This window comes from Balaenoptera musculus, chromosome 1 (assembly GCF_009873245.2).
Source record: "Balaenoptera musculus isolate JJ_BM4_2016_0621 chromosome 1, mBalMus1.pri.v3, whole genome shotgun sequence".
Classification (NCBI taxonomy): domain Eukaryota; kingdom Metazoa; phylum Chordata; class Mammalia; order Artiodactyla; family Balaenopteridae; genus Balaenoptera; species Balaenoptera musculus.
Window position 1 is genome coordinate 86,982,440 of NC_045785.1, and position 25,627 is coordinate 87,008,066.

At 36.3% G+C, this 25,627-nt stretch overlaps 1 protein-coding gene across 5 annotated transcripts in view; it reads left to right on the plus strand.

Moving 5' to 3' along the window:
• SNX7 (sorting nexin 7) overlaps positions 1-25,627 on the plus strand; it is a 97,351-nt gene that overhangs the window by 25,773 nt on the left and 45,951 nt on the right. For 4 of the 5 annotated variants that reach the window (XM_036824110.1, XM_036824109.1, XM_036824108.1 and 1 more), the window contains 5 exons: positions 12,270-12,380; positions 12,723-12,887; positions 14,953-15,151; positions 19,675-19,874; positions 22,664-22,750. In XM_036824110.1, coding sequence (XP_036680005.1) covers positions 12,270-12,380; positions 12,723-12,887; positions 14,953-15,151; positions 19,675-19,874; positions 22,664-22,750 — 762 coding nt within the window. The remainder of the gene's footprint in view (positions 1-12,269; positions 12,381-12,722; positions 12,888-14,952; positions 15,152-19,674; positions 19,875-22,663; positions 22,751-25,627) is intronic. The other variant, XM_036824111.1, reaches the window with a different exon arrangement.

Below are 25,627 nucleotides of genomic sequence, written 5' to 3' on the forward strand. Positions count from 1 at the left end.
AAAGTGCAGACTCCTTTGTATGATATATAGACAACTTCTCAGTCTGGGGCCAGCATACCATATATGACTCACCTCTTACTCCCGACTTTTAATAGCCCTGCTCTCCACTTGCATAGAACTACCTCTTTTATCTGAATATTCTAGGCTATTTCTTGCTCTCATGACTTTGCATATGCTTTTTCTTCTGTGTGGTATGCCCTTCCCACTTTCAGACAGAAGAGTTACTGTTTGTTTTTCAAGATACAATTCAAAATGATGCCCACCACCTCTGCCCCACAAGCTGAGTCCTCTTTCTTCTGTTTGCTCACAGTGTTCTAACTGAACTCTTAAAGAATATAAGATACCACAGTCAGTGTAGCAAAGAAATCAAAAGCCTATATTTAGTCCTTCTAAGCCTCAGGGTTTTTTTGTTTTTTAATTTATAGGACTGAAATGATAATAGAACCTGGTTCTGTAGAGTTGCTGTAAGAATTAAGTTAGGGTAACTAATCAATGTAAAACACTTAGCAAAGTGCCTAACATATAATAAGTATTCAGTAATTGTCACCTACCTGTGTGTAGGTCATTAGCTGTGTGTTTATTTGTATTTATTCCCAATGAGTCTGTGAGCTTCTCAAGGAAGGTAATTGTATCTTAAGTTATCCATAATTCTAAACAAAATCCTTGGGATATAGCAAGTTAGCAATTTAACCTTTTCGGTGAGTCAGTGAGTAAAGAAATTTATAGTATCATAGTCATATCAAGAGGCTGTAGAGCAAGAGAGCATGGAGTTGAATCTTGATCGCCCCCCTTCCTTGCTATTTAATTAACCTCTCTAAGCTTAGTTTCCTCATTTGTAAATAAGATAACAGTACTAACCTCATACGGTCTTTGTGAATATTTAGTGTGTTAATACAGACACACTGCTAAGAATAGAGCCAGATTTCTCCTGTTACTACTGTTATGATTATAATCATCCATTTTCATTACCCTTTCTAGCAAAGATTTTGTGAAACTGAATTATTTTCCCCTCATTTGTTTCTTTCAGAAAGACACTTTATAAGCCACCCTATGGACTTCATTCTAATCATAGACATACAGTTCTTATGAGTTATCCATATTACATCATATTTTAAATGTACTGCTCTTGTAGTAGTAGTAGTAATAGTGATAGTGATAATATTATAGTGTGTTAAACTAACTTTTATTGTGGGACTATTTGTGCCAGGCAATGTTCTAACCACTTTATAGGTTTTAACTCATCTGAAGCTCACAACAATCCTGGATCTTATGATTTACCCTCGTTTTGTGAATGAGCCCACTGAAACTCAAAACTTGCCAAAGGTTATAAAACACAGTCATTAGCTGAGCTAAGATTTAAATCTAGACAGTTTGCTTTACTTCCTTACTATATAGATTTTCATTATACTTTTGTGCATCTGTATATGATTATGGCAAACTATCTTTTGGCTTAACTTTTATAAACTAAGTCCCTTTATTCTACATCTGATTACTTTTACTCCATCCTAGTATATAGACTATACCTATATATACTAAAGTATGCATTGCAGAACAAATTTATAAACATTTAGTAGATGTATATTGTGTTATCAAACATAATATTTTCTTTGTTATTCACTTATTATCACTTATTCATTTACTCAAATATTCAATAAATTTCTGTTGAGTGCCACTTATGTCCCAAGCACCAGACTGGTATGTTGAGACTACACCAGCAATCAAGACAGACATACCCCCTGCCTTCCTGGAGTTTTCAGTATAGGGGGGTGATGGATCTTAAATAATTATATATTTAATTAATTAATTATAGTTATAAATACTGTGACAGAAAAATACAGAATTTTATGAGCGTGGGTACTCCATCAAATTAGGGGGTTCAAAGATGGCTACCCTGGGAAAGTTTTAGTTTTATAAAAATTTATGGACTTCCCTTGTGGTGCAGTGGTTAAGAATCTGCCTGCCAATACAGGGGACATGGGTTCGAGCCCTGGTCCAGGAAGATCCCACATGCTGCAGAGCAGCTAAGTCCGTGAGCCACAACTACTAAGCCTGTGCTCTAGAGCCCGCGGGCCACAACTACGGAGCCCGTGTGCCATGAGTACTGAGGCCCGTGCACCTAGAGGCCATGCTCCACAAGAGAAGCCACGGCAATGAGAAACCTGCGCACTGCAGCAAAGAGTAGCCCCCGCTCGCCGCAACTAGAGAAAGCCCGTGCGCAACAATGAAGATCCAATGCAGCCAAACATAAATAAATAAATAAGTAAATATTTTTTTAAAAATTTACATTCATGGACACCAAGATTATAAGGATAAATGCAGGAGGAGCTTCAAGATGGCGGAGGAGTAAAACGTGCAGATCACCTTCCTCCCCACAAATACATCAGAAATACATCTACATGTGGAACAACTCCTACAGAACACCTACTGAACGCTGGCAGAAGACCTCAGACCTCCCAAAAGGCAAGAAACTCCCCACGTACCTGGGTAGGGCAAAAGTAAAAAGAAAAAACAGAGACAAAAGAATAGGGACAGGACCAGCACCAGTGGGAGGGAGCTGTGAAGGAGGAAAGCTTTCCACACACTAGGAAGGGCCTTTGTGGGCAGAGACGGGGGGTGGCAGAGGGGGGAAGCTTCGGAGCCACGGAGGACAGCACAGCAGCAGGGAGGCAGAGGGCAAAGCGGAGAGATTCCCACACAGAGGATCGGTGCTAACCAGCACTCACTAGCCTCAGAGGCTTGTCTGCTCACCCGCCAGGACAGATGGGGGCTGGGAGCTGAGGCTTGGGCTTCTGAAGTCAGATCCCAGGGAGAGGACTGGGGTTGGCTGCGTGAACACAGCCTGAAGGGAGCTACTGCGCCACAGCTAACTGGGAGGGAGTCCGGGAAAAAGTCTGGAGCTGCTGAAGAGGCAAGAGACTTTTTCTTGCCTCTTTGTTTCCTGGTGCGCGAGGAGAGGGAATTAGGAGCACCGCCTAAACGAGCCCCAGAGACGGGCGCGAGCTGCGGCTATCAGCGCGGACCTCAGAGACAGGCAAGAGACGCTAAGGCTGCTGCTGCAGCCACCAAGAAGCCTGTGTGCAAGCACAGGTCACTATCCACAACTCCCCTCCCGGGAGCCTGTGCAGCCTGCCATTGCCAGGGTCCCATGACCCAGGGACAACTTCCCCGGGAGAACACATGGCACCTCAGGCTGTTGTAATGTCACACTGGCCTCTGCCGCTGCAGGCTCGCCCCGCACTCCGTACCCCTCCCTCCCCCTGGCCTGAGTGAGCCAGAGCCCCCGAATCAGCTGCTCCTTTAACCCTGTCCTGTCTGAGCAAAGAACAGATGCCCTCAGGCGACCTACACACAGAGGCAGGGCCAAATCCAAAGCTGAACCCCAGGAGCTGTGCGAACAAAGAAGAGAAAGGGAAATCTCTCCCAGCAGCCTCAGGAGCAGTGGATTAAATCTCCACAATCAACTTGATGTACCCTGCATCTGTGGAATACCTGAATAGACAACGAATCATCCCAAATTGAGGAGGTGGACTTTGGGATCAATGATATATATATATTTTTTTACCTTCTTCTCTTTTTGTGAGTGTGTATGTATATGTTTTTGTATGTGATTTTGTCTGTATAGCTTTGCTTTTACCATTTGTCCTAGGATTCTGTCTGTCCGTTTTTTGTTTGTTTTAGTATAGTTTTTAGCGCCTGTTATCATTCGTAGGTTTTTTTTTTTTTGGTTTGGTTGCTCTCGTCTTTCTTTTTTATATTAAAAATTTTTTTAAAATTATTCTTTATTTTAATAACTTTATTTTATTTTATTTCATTTTATCTTCTTTTTTCTTTCTTTCTTTTTTTTCTCCCTTTTATTCTGAGCCGTGTGGATGACAGGCTCTTGGTGCTCCAGCCAGGCGTCAGGGCTGTAACTCTGAGGTGGGAGAGACAAGTTCAGGACATTGGTCCACAAGAGACCTCCCAGCTCCACGTAATATCAAACGGTGAAAATCTCCCAGAGATCTCCATCTCAACATCAAGACCCAGCTCCACTCAACGACCAGCAGGCTACAGTGCTGGGCACCCTATGCCAAACAACTAGCAAGACAGGAACACAACCCCACCCATTAGCAGAGAGGCTGCCTAAAATCATAAGGCCACAGACACCCCAAAACACACCATCAGACGTGGACCTGCCCACCAGAAAGACAAGATCCAGCCTCATCCACCAGAATACAGGCACTAGTCCCCACCACCAGGAAGCCTACACAACCCACTGAACCAACCTTAGCCACTAGGAGCAGACACCAAAAACAACGGGAACTGCGAACCTGCAGCCTGTGAAAAGGAGACCCCAAACACAGTAAGTTAAGCAAAATGAGAAGACAGAGAAACACACAGCAGATGAAGGAGCAAGACAAAAACGCAGCAGACCTAACAAATGAACAGGAAATAGGCAGTTTACCTGAAAAAGAATTCAGAATAATGATAGTAAAGATGATCCAAAATCTTGGAAATAGAATGGAGAAAATACAAGAAACGTTTAACAAGGACCTAGAAGAACTAAAGAGCAAACAAACAGTATGAACAACACAATAAATGAAATTAAAAATTCTCTAGAAGGGATCAATAGCAGAATAACTGAGGCAGAGGAAACGATAAGTGACCTGGAAGATAAAATAGTGGAAATAACTACTGCAGAGCAGAATAAAGAAAAAAGAATGAAAAGAATTGAGGACAGTCTCAGAGACCTCTGGGACAACATTAAACACACCAACATTTGAATTATAGGGGTCCCAGAATAAGAAGAGAAAAAGAAGGGGACTGAGAAAATATTTGAAGAGATTATAGTTGAAAACTTCCCTAATATGGTAAAGGAAATAGTTAAGTCCAGGAAGCACAGAAAATCCCATAGAGGATAAATCCAAGGAGAAACACGCCAAGACACATATTAATCAAACTATCAAAATTTAAATACAAAGAAAAAATATTAAAAGCAGCAAGGGAAAAACAACAAATAACACACAAGGGAATCCCCTTAAGGTTAACAGCTGATCTTTCAGCAGAAACTCTGCAAGCCAGAAGGGAGAGGCAGGACATATTTAAAGTGATGAAAGGGAAAAACCTACAACCAAGATTACTCTACCCAGCAAGGATCTCATTCAGATTTGATGGAGAAATTAAAACCTTTACAGTGAAGCAAAAGTTAAGAGAGTTCAGCACCACCAAACCAGCTTTACAACAAATGCTAAAGAAACTTCTCTAGGCAGGAAACACAAGAGAAGGAAAAGACCTACAATAACAAACCCAAAACAATTAAGAAAATGGTAATAGGAACATACATATCAATAACTACCTTAGATGTCAATGGATTAAATTCTCCAACCAAAACGCATAGACTGGCTGAATGGATGCAAAAACAAGACCCATATATACGCTGTCTATAAGAGACCCACTTCAGGCCTAGGGACACATACAGACTGAAAGTGAGGGGATGAAAAAAGATATTCCATGCAAATGGAAATCAGAAGAAATCTGGAGTAGCAACTCTCATATCAGACAAAATAGACTTTAAAACAAAGACTATTACAAGAGACAAAGAAGGACACTACATAATGATCAAGGGATCAATCCAAGAAGAAATAACAATTGTAAATATTTATGCACCCAACATAGGAGCACCTCAATACATAAGGCAAATACTAACAGCCATAAAAGGGGAAATTGACAGTAACACAGTCATAGTAGGAGACTTTAACACCCCACTTTCACCAATGGACAAATCATCCAAAATGAAAATAAATAAGGAAACACAAGCTTTAAATGATACATTAAACAAGATGGACTTAATTGATATTTATAGGACATTCCATCCAAACACAACAGAATATTTCTTCTCGAGTGCTCATGGAACATTCTCCAGGATAGATCATATCTTGTATCACAAATAAAGCCTTGGTAAATTTAAGACAATTGAAATCATATCAAGTATCTTTTCTGACCACAATGCTATGAGACTAGATATCAATTACAGGAAAAAACCTGTAAAAAATACAAACACATGGAGGCTACACAATACACTACTTAATAACGAAGTGATCACTGAAGAAATCAAAGAGGAAATCAAAAAATACCTAGAAACAAATGACAATGAAAACACGATGACCCAAAACCTATGGGATGCAGCAAAAGCAGTTCTAAGAGGGATGTTTATAGCAATAATATCCTACCTTAAGAAACAAGAAACATCTCAAATAAACAACCTAACCTTACACCTAAAGCAATTAGAAAAGAAGAATAAAAAAACCCCAACGTTACCAGAAGGAAAGAAATCATAAAGATCAGATCAGAAATAAATGAAAAAGAAATGAAAGAATTGATAGCAAAGGTCAATAAAACTAAAAACTGGTTCTTTGAGAAGATAAACAAAATTGATAAACCATTAGCCAGACTCATTAAGAAAAAAAAGGAGAAGACTCAAATCAATAGAATTAGAAATGAAAAAGGAGAAGTAACCACTGACACTGCAGAAATACAAAGGATCATGAGAGATTACTACAAGCAACTGTATGCCAGTAAAATGGACAACCTGGAAGAAATGGAAAAATTCTTAGAAATGCACAACCTTCTGAGACTGAACTAGGAAGAAATAGAAAATATGAACAGACCAATCACAAGCACTGAAATAGAAACTGTGATTTAAAACCTTCCGACAAACAAAAGCCCAGGACCAGATGGCTTCACAGGTGAATTCTATCAGACATTTAGAGAAGAGCTAACACCTATCCTTCTCAAACTCTTCCAAAATATAGCAGAGGGAGGAACACTACCAAACTCATTCTACGAGGCCACCATCACCCTGATACCAAAACCAGACAAAGATGTCACAAAGAAAGAAAACTATAGGCTAATATCACTGATGAACGTAGATGCAAAAATCCTCAACAAAATACTAGCAAACAGAATCCAACAGCACATTAAAAGGATCCTACAACATGATCAAGTGGGGTTTATCCCAGGAATGCAAGGATTCTTCAGTATACGCAAATCAATCAATGTGATACACCATATTAACAAATTGAAGGAGAAAAACCATATGATCATCTCAATAGATGCAGAGAAAGCTTTTGACAAAATTCAACACCCATTTATGATAAGAACTCTCCAGAAAGTAGGCATAGAAGGAACTTACCTCAACATAATAAAGGCCATATATGACAAGCCCACAGCCAACATCATCCTCAGTGGTGAAAACCTGAAACCATTTCCACTGTCAGGAACAAGAGAAGGTTGCCCACTCTCACCATTATTATTCAACATAGTTTTGGAAATCTTAGCCACAGCAATCAGAGAAGAAAAAGAAAGAAAAGGAATCCAAATTGGAAAAGAAGTAAAGCTGTCACTGTTTGCAGATGACATGGTACTATACATAGAGATTCCTAAAGATGCTACCAGAAAACTACTAGAGCTAATCAATGAATTTGGTAAAGTAGCAGGATACAAAATTAATGCACAGAAATCTCTTCCTTTCCTATACACTAATGATGAAAAATCTGAAAGTGAAATTACGAAAACACTCCCATTTACCATTACAATGAAAAGAATAAAATACCTAGGAATAAACCTACCTAAGGAGACAAAAGACCTATATGTAGAAAAGTATAAGACACTGATGGAAGAAATTAAAGATGATACAAACAGATGGAGAGATATACCATGTTCTGGGATTGGAAGAATCAACATTGTGAAAATGACTGTACTACCCAAAGCAATCTACAGATTCAATGCAATCCCTATCAAACTACCACTGGCATTTTTCACAGAACTAGAACAAAAAATTTCACAATTTGTATGGAAACACGAAAGACCCCAAATAGCCAAAGCAATCTTGAGAAAGAAAAACGGAGCTGGAGGAATCAGGCTCCCTGACTTCAGACTATACTACAAAGCTACAGTAATCAAGACAGTATTGTACTGGCACAAAAACAGAAATATAGATCAATGCAACAGGATAGAAAGCCCAGAGATAAACCCATGCACGTATGGTCACCTTATCTTTGATAAAGGAGGCAAGAATATACAGTGGAGAAAAGACAGCCTCTTCAATAAGTGGTGCTGGGAAAACTGGACAGCTACATGTAAAAGAATGAAATTAGAACACTCCCTAACACCATACACAAAAATAAACTCAAAATGGATTAAAGACCTAAATGTAAGGCCAGACACTATAAAACTCTGAGAGGAAAACATAGGCAGAACACTCTATGACATAAATCACAGCAAGATCCTTTTTGACCCACCTCCTAGAGAAATGGAAATAAAAACAAAAATAAACAAATGGAACCTAATGAAACTTAAAAGGTTTTCACAGCAAAGTAAACCATAAACAAGACGAAAAGACAGCCCTCAGAATGGAAGAAAATATTTGCAAATGAAGCATCTGACAAAGGATTAATCTCCAAAATTTACAAGCAACTCATGCAGCTCAATATCAGAAAAACAAACAACCCAATCCAAAAATGGGCAGAACAGCTAAATAGACATTTCTCCAAAGAAGATATACAGATTGCCAACAAACACATGAAAGAATGCTCAACATCATTAATCATTAGAGAAATGCAAATCAAAAGTACAATGTGATATCATCTCACACCGGTCAGAATGGCCATCATCAAAAAATCTAGAAACAGGGCTTCCCTGGTGGTGCAGTGGTTGAGAATCTGCCTGCCAATGCAGGGGACACGGGTTCGAGCCCTGGTCTGGGAATATCCCACATGCCGCGGAGCAACTAGGCCCGTGAGCCACAATTACTGAGCCTGCGCATCTGGAGCCTGTGCTCTGCAACAAGAGAGGCCGCGATAGTGAGAGGCCCATGCACCGCGATGAAGAGTGGCACCCGATTGCCACAACTAGAGAGAAAGCCCTCGCACAGAAACGAAGACCCAACACAGCCATAAATAAAAAACAAAACAAAACAAAAAATCTAGAAACAATGAATGCTGGAGAGGGTGTGGAGAAAAGGGAACCCTCTTGCACTGTTGGTGGGAATGTAAATTGATACAGCCACTATGGAGAACAGTATGGAGATTCCTTCAAAAACTAAAAATAGAACTACCATACGACCCAGCAATCACACTACTGGGCATATACCCTGAGAAAACCATAATTCAAAAAGAGTCGTGTACCACAATGTTCATTGCAGCTCTATTTACAGTAGCCAGGACATGGAAGCAACCTAAGTGTCCATCGACAGATGAATGGATAAAGAAGATGTGGCACATATATACAGTGGAATATTACTCAGCCATAAAAAGAAACGAATTTGAGTTATTTGTAGTGAGGTGGACGGACCTAGACTCTGTCATACAGAGTGAAGTAAGTCAGAAAGAGAAAAACAATTACCATATGCTAACACATATATATGGAATCTAAAAAACAAACAAAAAAAATGGTCATGAAGAACCTAGGGGCAAGATGTGAATAAAGACGCAGACCTACTAGAGAATGAACTTGAGGATATGGGGAGGGGGAAGGGTAAGCTGCCACAAAGTGAGAGAGTGGCGTGGACATATATACACTACGAAATGTAAAGTAGATAGTTAGTGGGAAGCAGCCGCGTAGCACAGGGAGATCAGCTAGGTGCTTTGTGACCACCTAGAGGGGTGGGTTAGGGAGGGTGAGAGGGAGGGAGATGCAAGAGGGAAGAGATATGGGGATATATGTATATGTATAACTGATTCACTTTGTTATAAAGCAGAAACTAACACACCATTGTAAAGCAATTATACTCCAATAAAGATGTTAAAAATAATAAGAATAAAATAAAAAATAAAGATACACATTCATAAAAAGAAAAAAAAGGATAAATGCACATGCTCATATACCTACATGTACACTGGCAATCTCCTACTTAGAAATACTTAAGGGTGACCTGATTGTAAATAATTATATCAGAAAGCCCACATTCCTGGCATCTGTTCCCCTTATGGGAAATTACCCTTTATTCTCCAGGTTAGAATATCTGAGGTGACTGATCTAAGGAAGTACTTTCTGTTTCAGAGATTAGAGATGTGCCTTGACTTAGGACATGTAGGAGTAAGAACTCAGAGGTTTAATAAGGGTCTGTCCTCTTACATCCTCATCATGAAGACAAACTCATAAATGCCTGCCTGTATGTAGTTGGGGGTTAAAGTATATTCTTGATTCTGAGATTCATTTTCCCTCAAAAACAGTTTTCTAAATCCTCCAATTTAGAGTAACTGTTTGCCCTTGACCAAAGGTCAGTATTTGTTAAATAAATGCATTTTGAGGTATAGATCACATGAGTCCATTAGTCCTAAACTTCAAGTATGCAAGCTCTTATGGTCAGACATGAAACACCATTCACAATTTACTTTCCATGGGAAACTGTATTCTAGATTAGAAGATAGAGATAAAGCTTCCAAACAGTAGGAATAACAGGGTTTGATGACAAATTTCCAACTTAGAAAGAACTTGTGTTCTAAAAAGTTATTTTGGAGCACAGATAATATATAACTCATAACCCTTTAGAAGTCCAATGAAGTCTTAGAGCAGGAAGAAAGAATGCACTATCCTTAAGGTTTGTACTTATCCTCTGTTTTCTTCTGTTATTGTAGTATGTTAGGGAACTCTTCTAAGTCAGTGGCAGAGTGATGAGGACAGAATCAACCAATTATTTGACTTGATTTTATATCTTTCTGTTGCTGGAATTTATACAAGTTTCTTTTGTGTTTACTTGAAGTTTTGGGAATTCTTGAAGACATGTAAAGCTCAATCTTACTTTAACTTCCCAGTGTTTGAGTGTTTTTATTGTTAGTTATGCCATTTTATTTTCTTGGAAATGGGTAGTGAACCTATACGTATGTGCCAGGTATGAGGAGGTGTCAGTAAGTGTTGTTTAATGAGTGACTCTAAACATGTTTTGTGTGCATATGTATGTATGCATGTTTATGTATTTGCATATATATATATATATATATATATATACACATACCAACTTGTATATATATTTGTTAAACTGTGTTTCTACTAGATTTAGTTTGCCTATTTTTACCATTTCCACAACTTGTACCATTTGGCATAATAGTTAGATTTTGCAGTGTTTTTTGAACATGTAGTTCCTTAGACTTCTGCATCTCATTTACCTCCACTTTTTCCCGCTAAAAAGGGAATGTTTTGCTAAGATATATTTTATGGTATTCTAAACATTCATTTTAAAAGAATAAACTTTGTCAAGTATAGCTTTTGTGAGCCTTATTTTATGACAATTAAGATTGCATCTTATTTTGACTTGAACTGCTTAATTTTACAATTGTGTTCGTCTGTGTGGGTGATTGATATTTCTGGTGAATGTGAAATATGTAATGTGTTATTTATTCCATGTTTACTTCTCCAGGAAAATCTCAAACTTAATATTACTGTGTATAATTTTTTTAAAAAAATTATATAAATGACTTTTCATCTTATGATAGGTGAGGGCGCATTATCTAAGCTATTTTTGTATCTGGCTTGGGATTCAGGTAATAGAAGTGAGGTTGATATTTTACCCATGTTCTTCTTGTCATGTGTGTTGGAATAGATTTTTAGTTTGTTAAGAACAGATATTTTAATATATTTGCTTAGTTTTTAGGAGTTTAGGCATATAGCTCAGAATTCCTTGAGAAATGATAGGAAGATTTTCTTTTCACATTAAATTTCCATTAATGACATTTTTAAAAAGCAGTAAAATCACTCTGTATAATGTTACAATTTTCAAATACTAAAAGCAAATTTTAGCAAAGCAATTCATTTGAGCAAATTCCAGGAAAACATTTTTTTCTCAGTTACTTTCAGGTTATTTTCCAAGTTGCAAAAATAGGACTTTCCTGAAATTCTGAATTCTGATCATCTTGAAAAATGAAATATATTTGAAACCTAAATTCAGAACACACTTTCTTGTTAGCAAGAAAGTCATGCCAAAGATAATAGTAGTTAAAATCTTGTGGAAGACAGATGGTTGCTCTAAGACAGATTTTTTCAGTTTGGATTTTAAATTTGAGCATGATGTTTGCTTTCTTTCTGGGAATACTGGAAAGTTTGCTTTGTTTCATCTGCTACATGAATTGATGTCTGCAAAAAAAAAAAAAAAAGACAGGCTGACAAACACTGAATAATTAGAATTTGTTAGTTTTTCTTAGAGACCCATTTATTTCAGAATGTCTAAAATAACATTAGGCAAATGTCTTCTGTCTTATATTGCATGTGCTGTTATTTTCTCCTACTTTCTTCAGACGTCTCGTGGGGAATTTGACTCCAGTGAATTTGAAGTTAGGAGACGTTATCAAGATTTCCTTTGGTTGAAAGAAAGACTTGAAGACGCACACCCCACTCTGATTATTCCAGTAAGTTTACATTTTTTTTTTCACAGAATAACTGCCATTTTGTCTTGTGAATCGTTAGAATGCCTAACACCCAATTTCAGACCTTTTAATTCAGTATAATTCATTTATCTTAGGAACATTTGTTTTTAAACTTTTCAATCTATGTACAGATTTGTTTTTTTAAACTATTGTAATGTGTTAAGATTTTACAGTGTTTGGCTCTAGCGTTGTGAATTTTGAAAAATTATTTTTATAAGAAATGATCACACGTTCAAATAATCTTCCAAAAAGAAAAAGTGTAGAATTCCTTATAATCCTGTGCCACATAATGCTCAGATATCTTTTTAAATTTTTTTGCCCTAGCCGTTGCCAGAAAAGTTTATAGTGAAAGGAATGGTGGAACGCTTTAACGATGACTTCATTGAGACACGCAGGAAGGCATTGCATAAATTTTTGAACCGAATTGCTGATCATCCAACTCTAACATTTAATGAAGACTTTAAAGTTTTTCTTACTGCACAAGCTTGGGTAAAGGATTTTAATTTGTACTCATATAATCCTTTAGTATCTATACGTGTAGTAGGTTGTATGCTTCCTCTTATTTACCTTTATAAATCAGGTAGCAGTGGCCTTGAATTAATATGTGTTTTTAAACATTGGAGAGAGATCCTTCAGATACAACCCTGTGTCAGGTCTACGTATAAACATTATGAAAATCTTGTACCTTTCTCACATATACATCCTCATATTTCTCTTGGTAGCTGATTTTTTATTTTTTATAATGCCTGGGTACTCCTTGCATATATTACCAATACTGAAAATATATAAACATTTAAAAATTGACACTGTTTTGAGTAGTAATTGGTCAGGGCTTTTCAAGTTAGGATAAAAAATTTTATTAAATAGATGGATGGATGGATGGAGAGATAGGTAAATAATACAATTTCCTTACTTTCCCTTCAATTACCTAATTGAAGGGGGTCTAATTTCTAATACAGAAACCTTATATGTTCCTTTTCTTTTCTTCTATGAAGATATAACTCACCAAGAAAGATGATAGGTAGAACAACGGTCAGTATTAAATACTTACTGACCAGTGCTGAGTTTTCTATCTCTCGGTTGTTGCTAAAGTGATCGAAGCTAAAAAGTGATTCATCTCAATCTTGACGGTACTTGCTGTCTGGAAGCCCTATGTGACTTATGTGAGATGAATTTGTGGCCTGACTCCAGACCCTTAGAAGCTGTTAGAAACATTATCTGCAGTCAGCAGTTGCAGTAACAGCTTGCCAGTTGTGACTTGTGCCGTTTCTGATCATGTTTTTACTCTATCGAATGATGTGGTAGCACTCCTCGATAGACGTGTTGCCTGGTCAAGAATAGCATCTGTTATTATTTACACACAAAATCATATTGACATGGAAATAAACAAGTTTATATATTATTTTGTGTAAGACCTTTAGGAAAGAAGATCTGGAGAAAGATAATATGTTATTTAATATTTGGGTAAATAATACATAATAATATTTTTATCTGTGGATTTGGTAGTCAGCATTGTTATAGATTTGTGTGTGTGTGTATGCTACTCTTCATCTTTTATTTGATCTCAAACCTATGTTTCAGTAAGTGCTACAACCATCCTCAGAATCCCTTGTCCTCCTTCTTGGTGTTCTTTTTTAGTATGCCATACTTCTGAAGGAATACTTTAGTGTATCCTTTTATAGCATTTCTACTTTGCAAGTCTGTAGAGGACCCTCCTAAGTTAACTAGAACTAGAAACAGCTAGTTATATATTTTATTAAAAATCTTTCTCCAAAGACAGTCAGCCAGTGGAGATAGTGTCACAGTTTATCCAGTTAAGTTAGTTGCAGAGCTATGGTCAGGGAGTATCTGTTTACCAATTATTCTAGTGACTTTAAGTAGACAAAGCAGGTTAGTGCTTAGCAGTGAAGCCCCTAAGGATTCCAATCCTTATCCACTAATTCATTGCTCTTGGAACTTGAGCACACCTTCCTTTGCTTCTATTTTCTTCTGTACAGTGAGGATAATAATAGAACCTACTTCATAGTGTTATTGTGAGTTATGTATATAAGAATGCAAGTATAGTGCCTGCAACATTAAGCTCTTAATAAATGCTAGCTATTATTATAACTAAAAAATTAATGAAGTTTTCCAGTTTTTTTTCCAGGGAGTAGTTATACTTAGACCCTAAGAAATCTTTTTCTCAATCATTTTTCTATTAAATTCCTGTTATAAAATATGGATTTCATCTCATATCATCCTTCTTATCTTCTCCAGTAATCTCCTTAAGTGTGACTCCCTCTGTTAAACCTTGTTCTTTGAAAGATCCATGCTCTGAGGAAACATGTTTTACATGAGCACTTTGAAAAGGAATGTTATCAAGGAGACTGAGATTTAGAGAAAGAACTGTACCCTAAACTCATCTGCTTCAAATTAACATTGAAAAAAAAAAAGACGTATATGAAACATTTTTATTATCTTCATTTTATTCTTCTAATTAGATTTCTTTTTTGTTGTTAGGGCTTGGAATATCATTGTCTGCTTCATCACGAATATTTTATTTTTTTGTTTGTAGGAACTCTCTTCTCACAAGAAGCAAGGGCCTGGATTACTCAGCAGGATGGGGCAGACGGTCAGAGCGGTTGCATTATCAATGAGAGGAGTTAAAAGCCGCCCCGAGGAGTTCATGGAAATGAATAACTTTATTGAAACATTTAGCCAGAAAATAAATTTGATAGATAAAATATCTCAGAGAATTTACAAGGAGGAAAGGGGTATGTAGAATCACTGAAATGTGATTTCGAAGTTGTTTGATTTCTGATGGATCTTTACATTTACTGGTGTGGTAAGGCAACATCAACTTAGCATTTCTTTTTGGTCATTCTTAGGATTTCTGTCTCTGCTTACCGTGTCTGTCTGTTATTGCATGCTGTTTACTTTATCTATTAGAGCCCTTAGCATATTAATCAGAGTTGTTTTAAAATCCTGGTCTGATAATTCCAACATCTCTACCACATCTGTTTCTGATGCTTGCTCTCTCTTCAAATTGTGTTTTTTTGCCTTTTAGTATGTCTTGTAATTTTTTTCTTGGTAGCCGGACATGATGTACTCATAAAAGTAAACAGGCCTTTAGTAATGTGGTGGTGAGGTGTTGGGGAGAGGAAGTGTTCTAGAGGCCTGTGATTAGGGCTCAGTCCTTTAGTGAGTCTGTGCCTCTGGACCATGAGCTTCACAAAAGTTCAGTTTTTTTTCCTCCCCACTGTTAGTTGGGTCAGGATGGCCAGAGTGGGCTCAGGTTGGGTCTTTCCCTTCCAGGTCAGTTAGGCTCTGACAATACCCCAGCAGGTTATGCTCTGGTTAACTAGTTTCCCACGAGGGCAGGCCTTGTTAAGAAGGCTATTTCAAAATGGTTCATTTTCCCACCCCCTGCAGGAAGCAGAAGTAGTTTTTATCTGATATTTACTGTGTAAGCTTTTGGGGGTAAATCTCACAATATTGTGGGGTCCCCTGGTGACTGGGTTCCTCTGGAGTTTTTAACTCTTTGAATTATCCACACTGAGCCTCCAGCAATTCATCATTGACAGTTTCAGTCTCCCTACCGCCCGGCACTGGTTGCAGAAGTGATTTCCCCTCTTGAGTCTCTGCTCCAGGAAGCCAAGATTCCTTGTGTCTTTCTTTCCAGTCTTGCAGGCAGTGGTTTGTCCTGTGTCCTCCCCTCTCTCACAGATCCAAAAAAAAGTTGGCTTTTCAATCTGCTTGGCATTTTTCTTGTTAAGACCAAGTGGTGACTTCCAAGCTCCTTACAGAGGAATCACACAACATTAAGTTAGAATTTCACCTTCAAAGTGTGGTTTCTTCCCAGATCTATTGTGAAAATTTCTGATTCGTAAATGATTTTGAATGTAGTCATGGCCGGTTTCCATTTGCTTTAATTAATCACTAGCTGTCTTGTTCCCATTTATAGATAATAGTGATAAAGAGCTTAATATTTTGGATGTAGTTGGTCTCAAATGTTCAACATGGGCTATAGTTTTAATCAAAGAAGTGATGTTTCAGGAAATAGGGTTTTCACAGTTTCTAGTGATTTTTATATGGGGGGACAAGTACTCATTAGGCCTGTCCAAGCAATGTCAGAGATTTATAAATGGGAAAATAGGTCCTGTTTCCTATTTTCAAGTTAGAATTTATTCCATGATGGGACTTCCCTGGTGGTCTAGTGGCTAAGACTCCACGCTCCCAATGCAGGGGTCCTGGGTTCAATCCCTGGTCAGGGAATCAGATCCCACATGCCACAACTCAAGATTCCTCAACTAAAGATCCCACATGCCGCAACTAAGACCCAATGCAGCCAAACAAATAAATAAATAAATATTTTAAAAAAAGAATTTATTCCATGATGATTTTTTCTAATTCCATGATGAGTTTTTGCTAATTTTCTGATTGCATTTACCTACATTAAAAATAGATGACTAATTCAGAAAATATATTTCCTAATATAAATCGGTTTTAGAGATGAACTACTTAAAGTCCCTACGTTGATGGTTTATTTCTTTATTGTCCATGTCCCGCATTAAACTGTAAGTTCCATCAGGACAAAAAGGGAAAAGGATTGATTTATTTCTGGTATCTAGATAGCGCCTAACACATTGTAGATGCTCAATTAAAATATGTTCAATGATTGAAAAAATAAATGAATAAACATAAGGTTTGGTAAGATTTAGGAAAATCTGCTTTATCAAGAATTGATTGGTTATTAAAAGAGATATAGAAAAAATTGTTATATCTGAGTGTGTATCGCCCTTTCTCTAACTTCCTTTCCTATGTATTGACTTGGTGAGGTCATTGTGGTGACTAAATATAGTTTAATAATTTGTTTTATGCCTTCTTGGTCTGCCTTTGTATTTACCATTTGTCATTTTTTCTTTTAATGTCAAGAAGCCAGTTGTTTTAACTAGGTTCTGTGATTCCAAGTCTACTAAGTAGATTCTTGATGCATAGTTAAGTGGTATAGCAATTCATAGAGGCCCCTGGAAACTCTTGACACTTAAGATTTCTGTAGAATATCAATATGCTTTATATTTGCCAGCGCAAGGGACTAGTTTTAAAATATTTGATATACTCTAATATTTGTGAAATGCTCAAAATGAAAAGTGGGTTTTGTGGTAGACTTTATAAATTTGAGCTCTCATTTTCAAGGAGTGAATATATAGGGCTATATTGGGCATTTCATTCATATTTAAATCATAAAGAATTTGATGATCATAACGAGTCATTTCTCTTTTGATTTACTTTTATTCAGTTTTTTTCTGTGATTTTGATTTGTGTTCCCCAATTTATTAGGCAAATTTGTATTGACCACATGTTGTGCTACTGATTTGTGCTAAAGATTGAAGGAGGGTTAAGATAGTACCTGTCCTTGAGCTCACAGTTTAGTTGGGGAAACAGATATATTAACGGACAAATTACAGTGCAGCTCATTAAGTGTTTGGATACAGATGTGATTTGAGTGCTGTATAAGCACAATTTTAGAATTTCAGGGAAGCTCTATATATAAAAATAAATACTACACAGGGTTAATGACACACTTTGATATATACACAAATTGAGAAAAGAAGTAAAGGAGAATATTTTCTAGAAATATTAGTTTAGTATGGCGATTATTTAAAATAAAAGATAGGCCTAGATCAGGAGGATGCAATTTGGAAGGGCTCTAGTGGTCATTAAACGGAATATCTTCCTTAGGTGACAACTAATATTTCTGTTTTTTCAAATTTTTAAAGTCTTTTTTAGTTTACTTGATCATATAAACTTTTGAAATTGTAATATTTAGTAAAAAGTTTAATTTAGAGCAATATGACATATTTCAGCTAACCCCAGTGACTAGTAAGATGATTAAATATAGAGAATTTAATTGTATTTATATGGATATTAGACCAAAAACACTCACTACTCATGCATTCTCTACCATAAAAAGCCATCTGTCATTAAAAGTTGATAGTGTGAAAGCAAACATATAAAAATATTCAGATTTTAAAATGAAATCCAAATTTTTGGATAAATTTTTGGCTTATCAAGCATTGAATAGTCTTTTGTTATTCATTCTTTCATTGATATGAAAATATTTATTGAATACATTATGTATTAGGCTTTGAGATTAAAAAAATAATAAGACTGCCCAGTTGAGTCTTGGAGCATATGGCCTAGGAGTGTGTGAGTTATGCAAGCAGTTATAATAAAGTGGGGTAATAGAAGTATTAAATTATGATAGGCTTTAGTAGAAGTATAAAATTATAATAGACTCATTGAGGACAAAGCATCTAAGAAGGCTTTGGAACAGAAACAGAAGAGATTTGTTTGTGTTAGGACTTAAAAGATTAGAAGTAGTTTGTCAGATGATAGAAATGGTAGAGGGCAAGACTAAAAGATACATGCAGTGTTTAAGTTAGGAGAAATCATGAGATATTCATGAATGAGCAGTTATTTTGGCTTGAATTAAAATATCTTTGGGGGAGAATCTGAGGAGTTAGACCTGGAGAGGCAAGGTAGGGACTGATCATAAAGGACTTTCTAATTCAGCTAAGAAACTTCAATGTTCATATACTGTGACAAAAATTGAAAGAGGGAGAATTGTTAGAAGTCCCTTGCAGTAGTGCAGGTTAGAGATGCTGATGACAGTGGAAGTGAGGAGAGGTGGGTGGGTGGGTAGGCAGGTGGGTAGATGGGTGGGTGGGTAGATTGGTGGGTGGGTAAATGGATGGATGGTTAGATAGATAGATAGATAGATAGATAGATAGATAGATAGATAGATAGATAGAGATTTAGAAATATTGGAATTGCTGACTGGCTCTGTGCAGGTATGAGTCTAGGGTCTAGGATGACCCCACATTTTTTGCTTAGATCTCTGGAAGCAATTACTATTAAGAGGATATGTAAACAGGATAAGAGGAAAAAGAAGACATGTTTTGTTGAGGTCATGTTGCCTATGAGATATTCAGGTATAGTTTGTTTGGTAGGCAGAAGTCTGTGATAGATACAGTGATCGTATAATTTATCTCCCAAGCCAGGGCACTTTTGAGAATGAAAAAGCATGTTATTATTGATTACACTTGGAAAGTTTTCATTCAAGGACCAGTTAAGCAGTTTGGGATGACAGGTCAATTTAATGAAAGATGATATCCATATTCTTATGTTCATGTACAGAACATGTGCACAATGAGAATATAAGGTCCTTTCTTATTGTCTGTAATACAGGGATTTTGAAAACTCCTGTAAATTGAAGAACTTATTATTTTTTTAGAATATTTTGATGAAATGAAAGAATATGGCCCAATTCATATTCTGTGGTCAGCATCAGAAGAAGATCTGGCTGATACTCTAAAAGGTGTTGCCAGCTGCATTGACAAATGCTGTAAGGCCACTGAAAAACGGATGTCTGGACTCTCAGAGGCCCTGCTTCCTGTCGTACATGAGTATGTGCTTTATAGTGAAATGTTAATGGTAAGAACACCTAATTTTACTTCTACCTTAGTTCCTGACCTGATTATACGCTTTACAAAGGCAGTTTCTATTTCTTTTTGTTCACCAATATCTTCCCATCCTAGAGGGATGCTTTGCGTGTAGATGCTCATAAATATTTGTTCACTGCTTGAATGAATTGATGAGTGGAAGAATATGTTAATAAAAGACAGGAATTTTCAACAGTAGCAACAACAGTTTATAAGATAGATTTGAAGCATCCTCAGTCAAGATTTACATAGGGAGTATGATTACTTTTCCAGCCTTTTAAAATTTTACTTTAAAATTTTTCAGCACTTTAGAAATTTCTTTTCATGAAAGAGTTGCTTTCTTGCTTCTAGGTACATTTGATTTAGCAATATATTTAGTATCATTATGTAGAAAGTACTTGAGTAGGATCTTGATGTTTGTTCTGTCTTCTGGGTGCTTCTGAAAAGAAATCCTTCAAATTAACATGTTTCTTTCACTATTTGAAAAGGCTTTTATTCCTCTTATATCAGGATTTTGCATTTAACCTCCTCAGTTCGAGTTACGGTTTCCAGATATTTGGGATTTAGCAATGCTATCTGCAAAGCTAATGTTTTTCATCCAGTATTATTCTCTGCTCACAATACCTTGCGCAGTTGAACTGATACCCTCAGCTTTCCGGTGTTGTAGGGTGACAGTAGGGGAAGGAGTCAGCTTGCATTCAATTATAGTCCATTTTTTCTGCCATTTAGACTTGAATCCACGTCTGGTTTCTGTTTTCATGTACTCTTGATTTGGGAGGATTTAAAATTTTTTTTTACTTTGTCTTGTTAAGAAAAGCTCCCTTAGCCTTTCAGCATGATATCTGCCTCTTTCGTGTTTATCATGTTTAGGTTTTCCTTTCACAGAATCATTAAATATTTTGTAGGTATTTCAGATTTCTGCTGTTACTTGACTTTGTTGTGATCTTCCCATAAACGCACCCTCCCTGCTTCCCAAAGTCCTCTAATGTTTCACTGCTGAGGTGCTTCCTCCTTGCCTCCATCAATTTCCTTGGCTACATTCCATTGGTTTACTTCATTATTGATCTCTCTCTTGCGTGGCTGTTCAAAGAGATCTGATTTTTATCATTAAAAATATTATATTCTTTTTCCCTTAATTAGATGTTTTGATCTTTATGTCAAGATGGAAATTATGCAATTTAAATCATGTATTATTAAAGGTGTGGAAAAATTATAATAGCAACCGGAATTGAATTATTTTATAGGTCCTCATTTGATTGTGTTATTTTGTAGGTTTCTAGGGTATAATCAATAGCACTTATATTGAAGTTGTGCTTCTGTTTTATATTGGAATATTTTCTTCAATGTGAGCTAAAATAATGAAAAATACATGCCTTGACAAAATGATGAAATTTGTGCAGTTTTTACTAGTTGTCTTCAGAAGCCACCTCTTACTTAAAATATTTCTACCTATATGAAGCACAATATTTCATATTTATGGAAACATACCTAAAATTAATGGGACTAAATTATAGTATGTGTCATTTGAGTTAGAGAAAGGAAGGGGTTCCTGACATTAATGGCCATTAAACATTGAAGTAAATATAAAAGAATTTGTGATAATTAGTTGAATTTTCTATTCATTTCTTTGAAAACAAAAGAAATGTTAATCTCTTCTGAACGTTTTAAGAGTGATTCCACCAGGCACAAAACCAGGGTGAGTCATTTTCAGGATGATTTTTATCCTTAATGTCTCTCAATACTCTCTCAAATACTATAGAGCCAGCTTACCTGGTTCCATTTAACTGATTTGTGATTAAGGTTCTTCCCTTCCTCTGAAAACACCCAAAAGACCTGTACCTCACTAAGGCCCTTCTCTTCTATGTCCTGCAACTCTGCTCTCCCTGGTTGAACTGTTTGCTTACCCAGAGTTAGTTTTATTTTTGCCTTGAACTGTTTAGTCCACTTGTGTTCATTGTTACAATCTCATTGTTTAATTAATACTATGGAAACCAGTGAAAGATGAGTACAAATAAAAAGAATCTTGGTGTCTACAAAGACTGTCTTGGAAGAAAAGTGAGTCACCAAGGGAAAGACATTGAAAAAGACTAGAAAACATTATAAAAGATGTAGATGAATTCTGCACTCAAATTCCTTCACCAGGGTGTTTTAACTAAACATGAAATCATGGTTATTCAAGAAAACAAGATGGAACTCCTCTCAGTCAGAGCAGAGGCCACGCTTTCTCCTCAGAGTCTTGGCTAATTGGTTAATACTTACATATTTTAAGCTAAAATAAAATCTTAAGATGTGAATGCACACTTCAATATTGATTCCCCACTGTAATTGACTTTGATTAACTATGCCTTTGGAGTCCAATAAGAGGGCTGATTGTAGATACTTTCAGATGTGTAGCCCATGTGCCCTCCCAACTGCAGCCAGTTTATACCATAGCACATGTTTTCAGTGCTCCTATTGACTTTTTTATTCCTTTGTTTTGTTCTTTGCTCTTTTTGAAGAACTGTACATGCCTAGAGTGCACCATCAAAACATATGTATTTTGTACATAAAGTACTTAAACCAGTAAGATGTACATTGGGAAAACTAATAAAAGATTATGAAAAAGTTTCTTTTAAATACTTGCTATCAGTTTAGCTTTTAGAGATTAAAAAATTTTTTTAAGTCATTACACCCCTAGATGACTGATGGCTTGGGGAAGAGATTCTCAAATGTATATTTTTGTTATACAAAGATTATTAAAACTAAGTACAACCTGTTTCATTCCTGTGTTTTAATATGAAGGGTGTCATGAAAAGAAGAGATCAAATACAGGCAGAACTGGATTCCAAAGTTGAAGCTTTGACCTCTAAAAAGGCAGATACTGATCTGGTAAGTTTTTAAATTTCTTGTTATAATCACGTAGAATTGATTGTCTAAAATTTGTATTAGCTCCATTACATGCTTGTTTTTAAGCATTCAATAAATGATACTAGAATTTCTTCCAAAAATCGAGTATACATTGAGTACCAGGTGAGTCTGTAAGCTTACGATGATTTTCTGCCTTTCTGTCTTATATTTTTTCTTACAATGAGTAAAGTATGAAGTTAATTTTTTTAAATTAGAGTGCTTGAATTCAGAAAGTATGGAAAAAAGTACCTAACATTGTTCCAGAAGGTTAGTAAGTACTCAGTAAATAAATATACTTTTTACTAGCTTTATAAGAAATTTGTACAAGGTAAGTTGGTGTTCCTATACATTTTTTTCTAGTTATTGGAAAAATCTTTACAAAGGAAGTATCTTTGTTTTCAACTTTAATCCTTTTCTTAAAATACTTTTTTCATGGAAATTTTCAAACATAAAAAAAGATCTAATAATATAATGAACTCATTTACCCACCACTGGGCTTCATTAATTCCCAGCATTTTGCCCAGTTTTTTTCACCTGGCTATTTCTCACTTTTTTTTTTCTGAAGTATTCTAAAGCAATTTTCAGACATTATATTTTCACCCACAGTAGTTTAGCATTTACATTTTATTGTCTTTGCATGTTGACATGATATTATCAGATCAGAATTGTTATCATTTTAAAACTGAAGAAGAGGCTTGAAAGGTAGAGTAACTTGCCCAAATTTATGTAGTTCTTGAAACAGAAGTAGGACTGGAGGTAATAGTATCACTTGGCTTCCTCAGACCATGCTGCCTCTCAGAGAGCAAGTATAAAAGTTGGAGAAATCACTCATTACTTTGTTAACTTTTATTACATTTTCTATGAAAGAGACTTTCCTAATTTTATTTTTAATTTAAGGGTTTAGAGTACACTTATGTCAGGTGAATGGGGGAGTCCTTGAAACACCCCCTCTCCCGGCCCCCGCCCTGTTAATCCATAGTATTATTGCTGCCCATCCCAACTTGGCTTGGGAGCTAACCTCCCTCCTCCCTTCTTTAATTTTCTCTCTAGCTTTAATAATTTTCTAACACAAAAGATGATATTCTTACTGGTTTTCTTTGTATTATCTTTCTTTCTCTTTCTCTCCCTGTCGCTAATCTAAACACCTTGAGGGTAGGAATTTTTTAATTGTTTCCTGAATGTTCTCAGCCCAGAGAACAGCACCTGGTACATGGTGGTCACTCAATAAATATTGTGAATGAATGAAACTTGCAGTGATTGCTTGGCTTCATAAAAACATATTGAACGTTTGAAGCAATAAGTCTCTACGAAATCAGACTTTGTGTGAAATGTTGAGACTTCACTAAAAAGTGATTATGAATTAGCCTCACCTTTCTTAACTATGCTGCTGTGGACAGAGTAGGAGAATGGAATCTGTGAGAGAGACTAACAGAAAATGTAGAACAAATGGAACTAGTGGTCGAGGGGGAGCTCTTGCTTTTGCCTCAAAATGAGGAGAAAAAAGAGGAAATCCAAGATTAACCTTCTCAATACAGTAAGGGATAAATATATATACACACTTATATATATTATATTTATATATTATATATTTATATAATATATATACACACGCATATATGTATGTATATATATTTTTTTAATTTAAAAAGTCAACTGGAATGAATAGAGATGGGTGAGCACATGTACAACAATTATAATTGTATCATTGGAACTGTAGCATATTTTTATTTGTTAAATAATTTCTAAAGATATTTAAATTTGTGGGATATTGAAATTTGTGATTAGATAAAATATTGCCCTTGACTAAATACTAGGAAAAGTACAGTATTTTAAAGTTTCAGGAGAATAGTAAAATGGCTTAAAAACCAAGCATCTGTTCAGAATGGCTTATATTCATATTTTAAATTGAAAGGAAGAGTAGTTGGGATTGTTCCAACCACAAAAACACAGGAAAAAATAGCTTAGGCCCAAATATGGCTAGGCTTTCCCAACTCAACCAAAAAACACATTTTTTCTTTTCATTTGACTTGCAAATATTTTGTCTTTTGCTCTGTAAAAATTTCCTTGATATCTCATTATAACCTGATGATCCATCTGTATTTTGGATTTCATTTTGTGTCTCTGTGTGTGTGTGTGTGTGTGTGTGTGTGAGAGAGACATGTCCACTATAAAGTATTTTTTACCTAGTTAGCTGCTATGTTGTAAGATTGGAGAAATTTGAAACTTTAATTATCTGCATTATATTCTGCAAGATAATTTTTATTAAGGTTTGAAACAGAGACAAGTATTTTTTTGTTACCCATCAAAAACAGATCCTAAAATGCATAGGAACTAATTTAATGATTTGTGAATGGTACCATTTACATTTTCAAGCAGTTTGTTTACAGACCTCACTTCCAAATACCTGTGTGTTACAATGATATCTTTGGGAGCAACCTTCCAGGGTTACTCTCAAAATGAACCTGCTCTGATTGGTTGCAGAACAACCGAAGGGAAGTTGCTTAGAAATATGCAGGATAGGGTCACCATGGAAACGTGCCCTTGTGAGGTCCTTCTAAGGAGCCCTCCTTTGCAGTCACCATGGAGACCCTGGCAGAGAACTGAATAGAGCAATCTAGGCTGGTTGTTTACCATGGCAACTCAAGCAGGGCACTTTGGAGACAACCCTGGGGCCATTTCTATGGAGACCTGCTGGGGCTGCCTTCAGAAGCTCCATCAAAGGCACCTTTGGGTGGGAAGTTATATGCAAACTGGGCAAAGCAACTCATAATGCAAAGGTCAGTGAAATGAAGCTCTACCAAGAAGGGCAAACACTAGTGTAGTTATAATTATTGGGTAGAAGTAGAGCACTGATGTAAC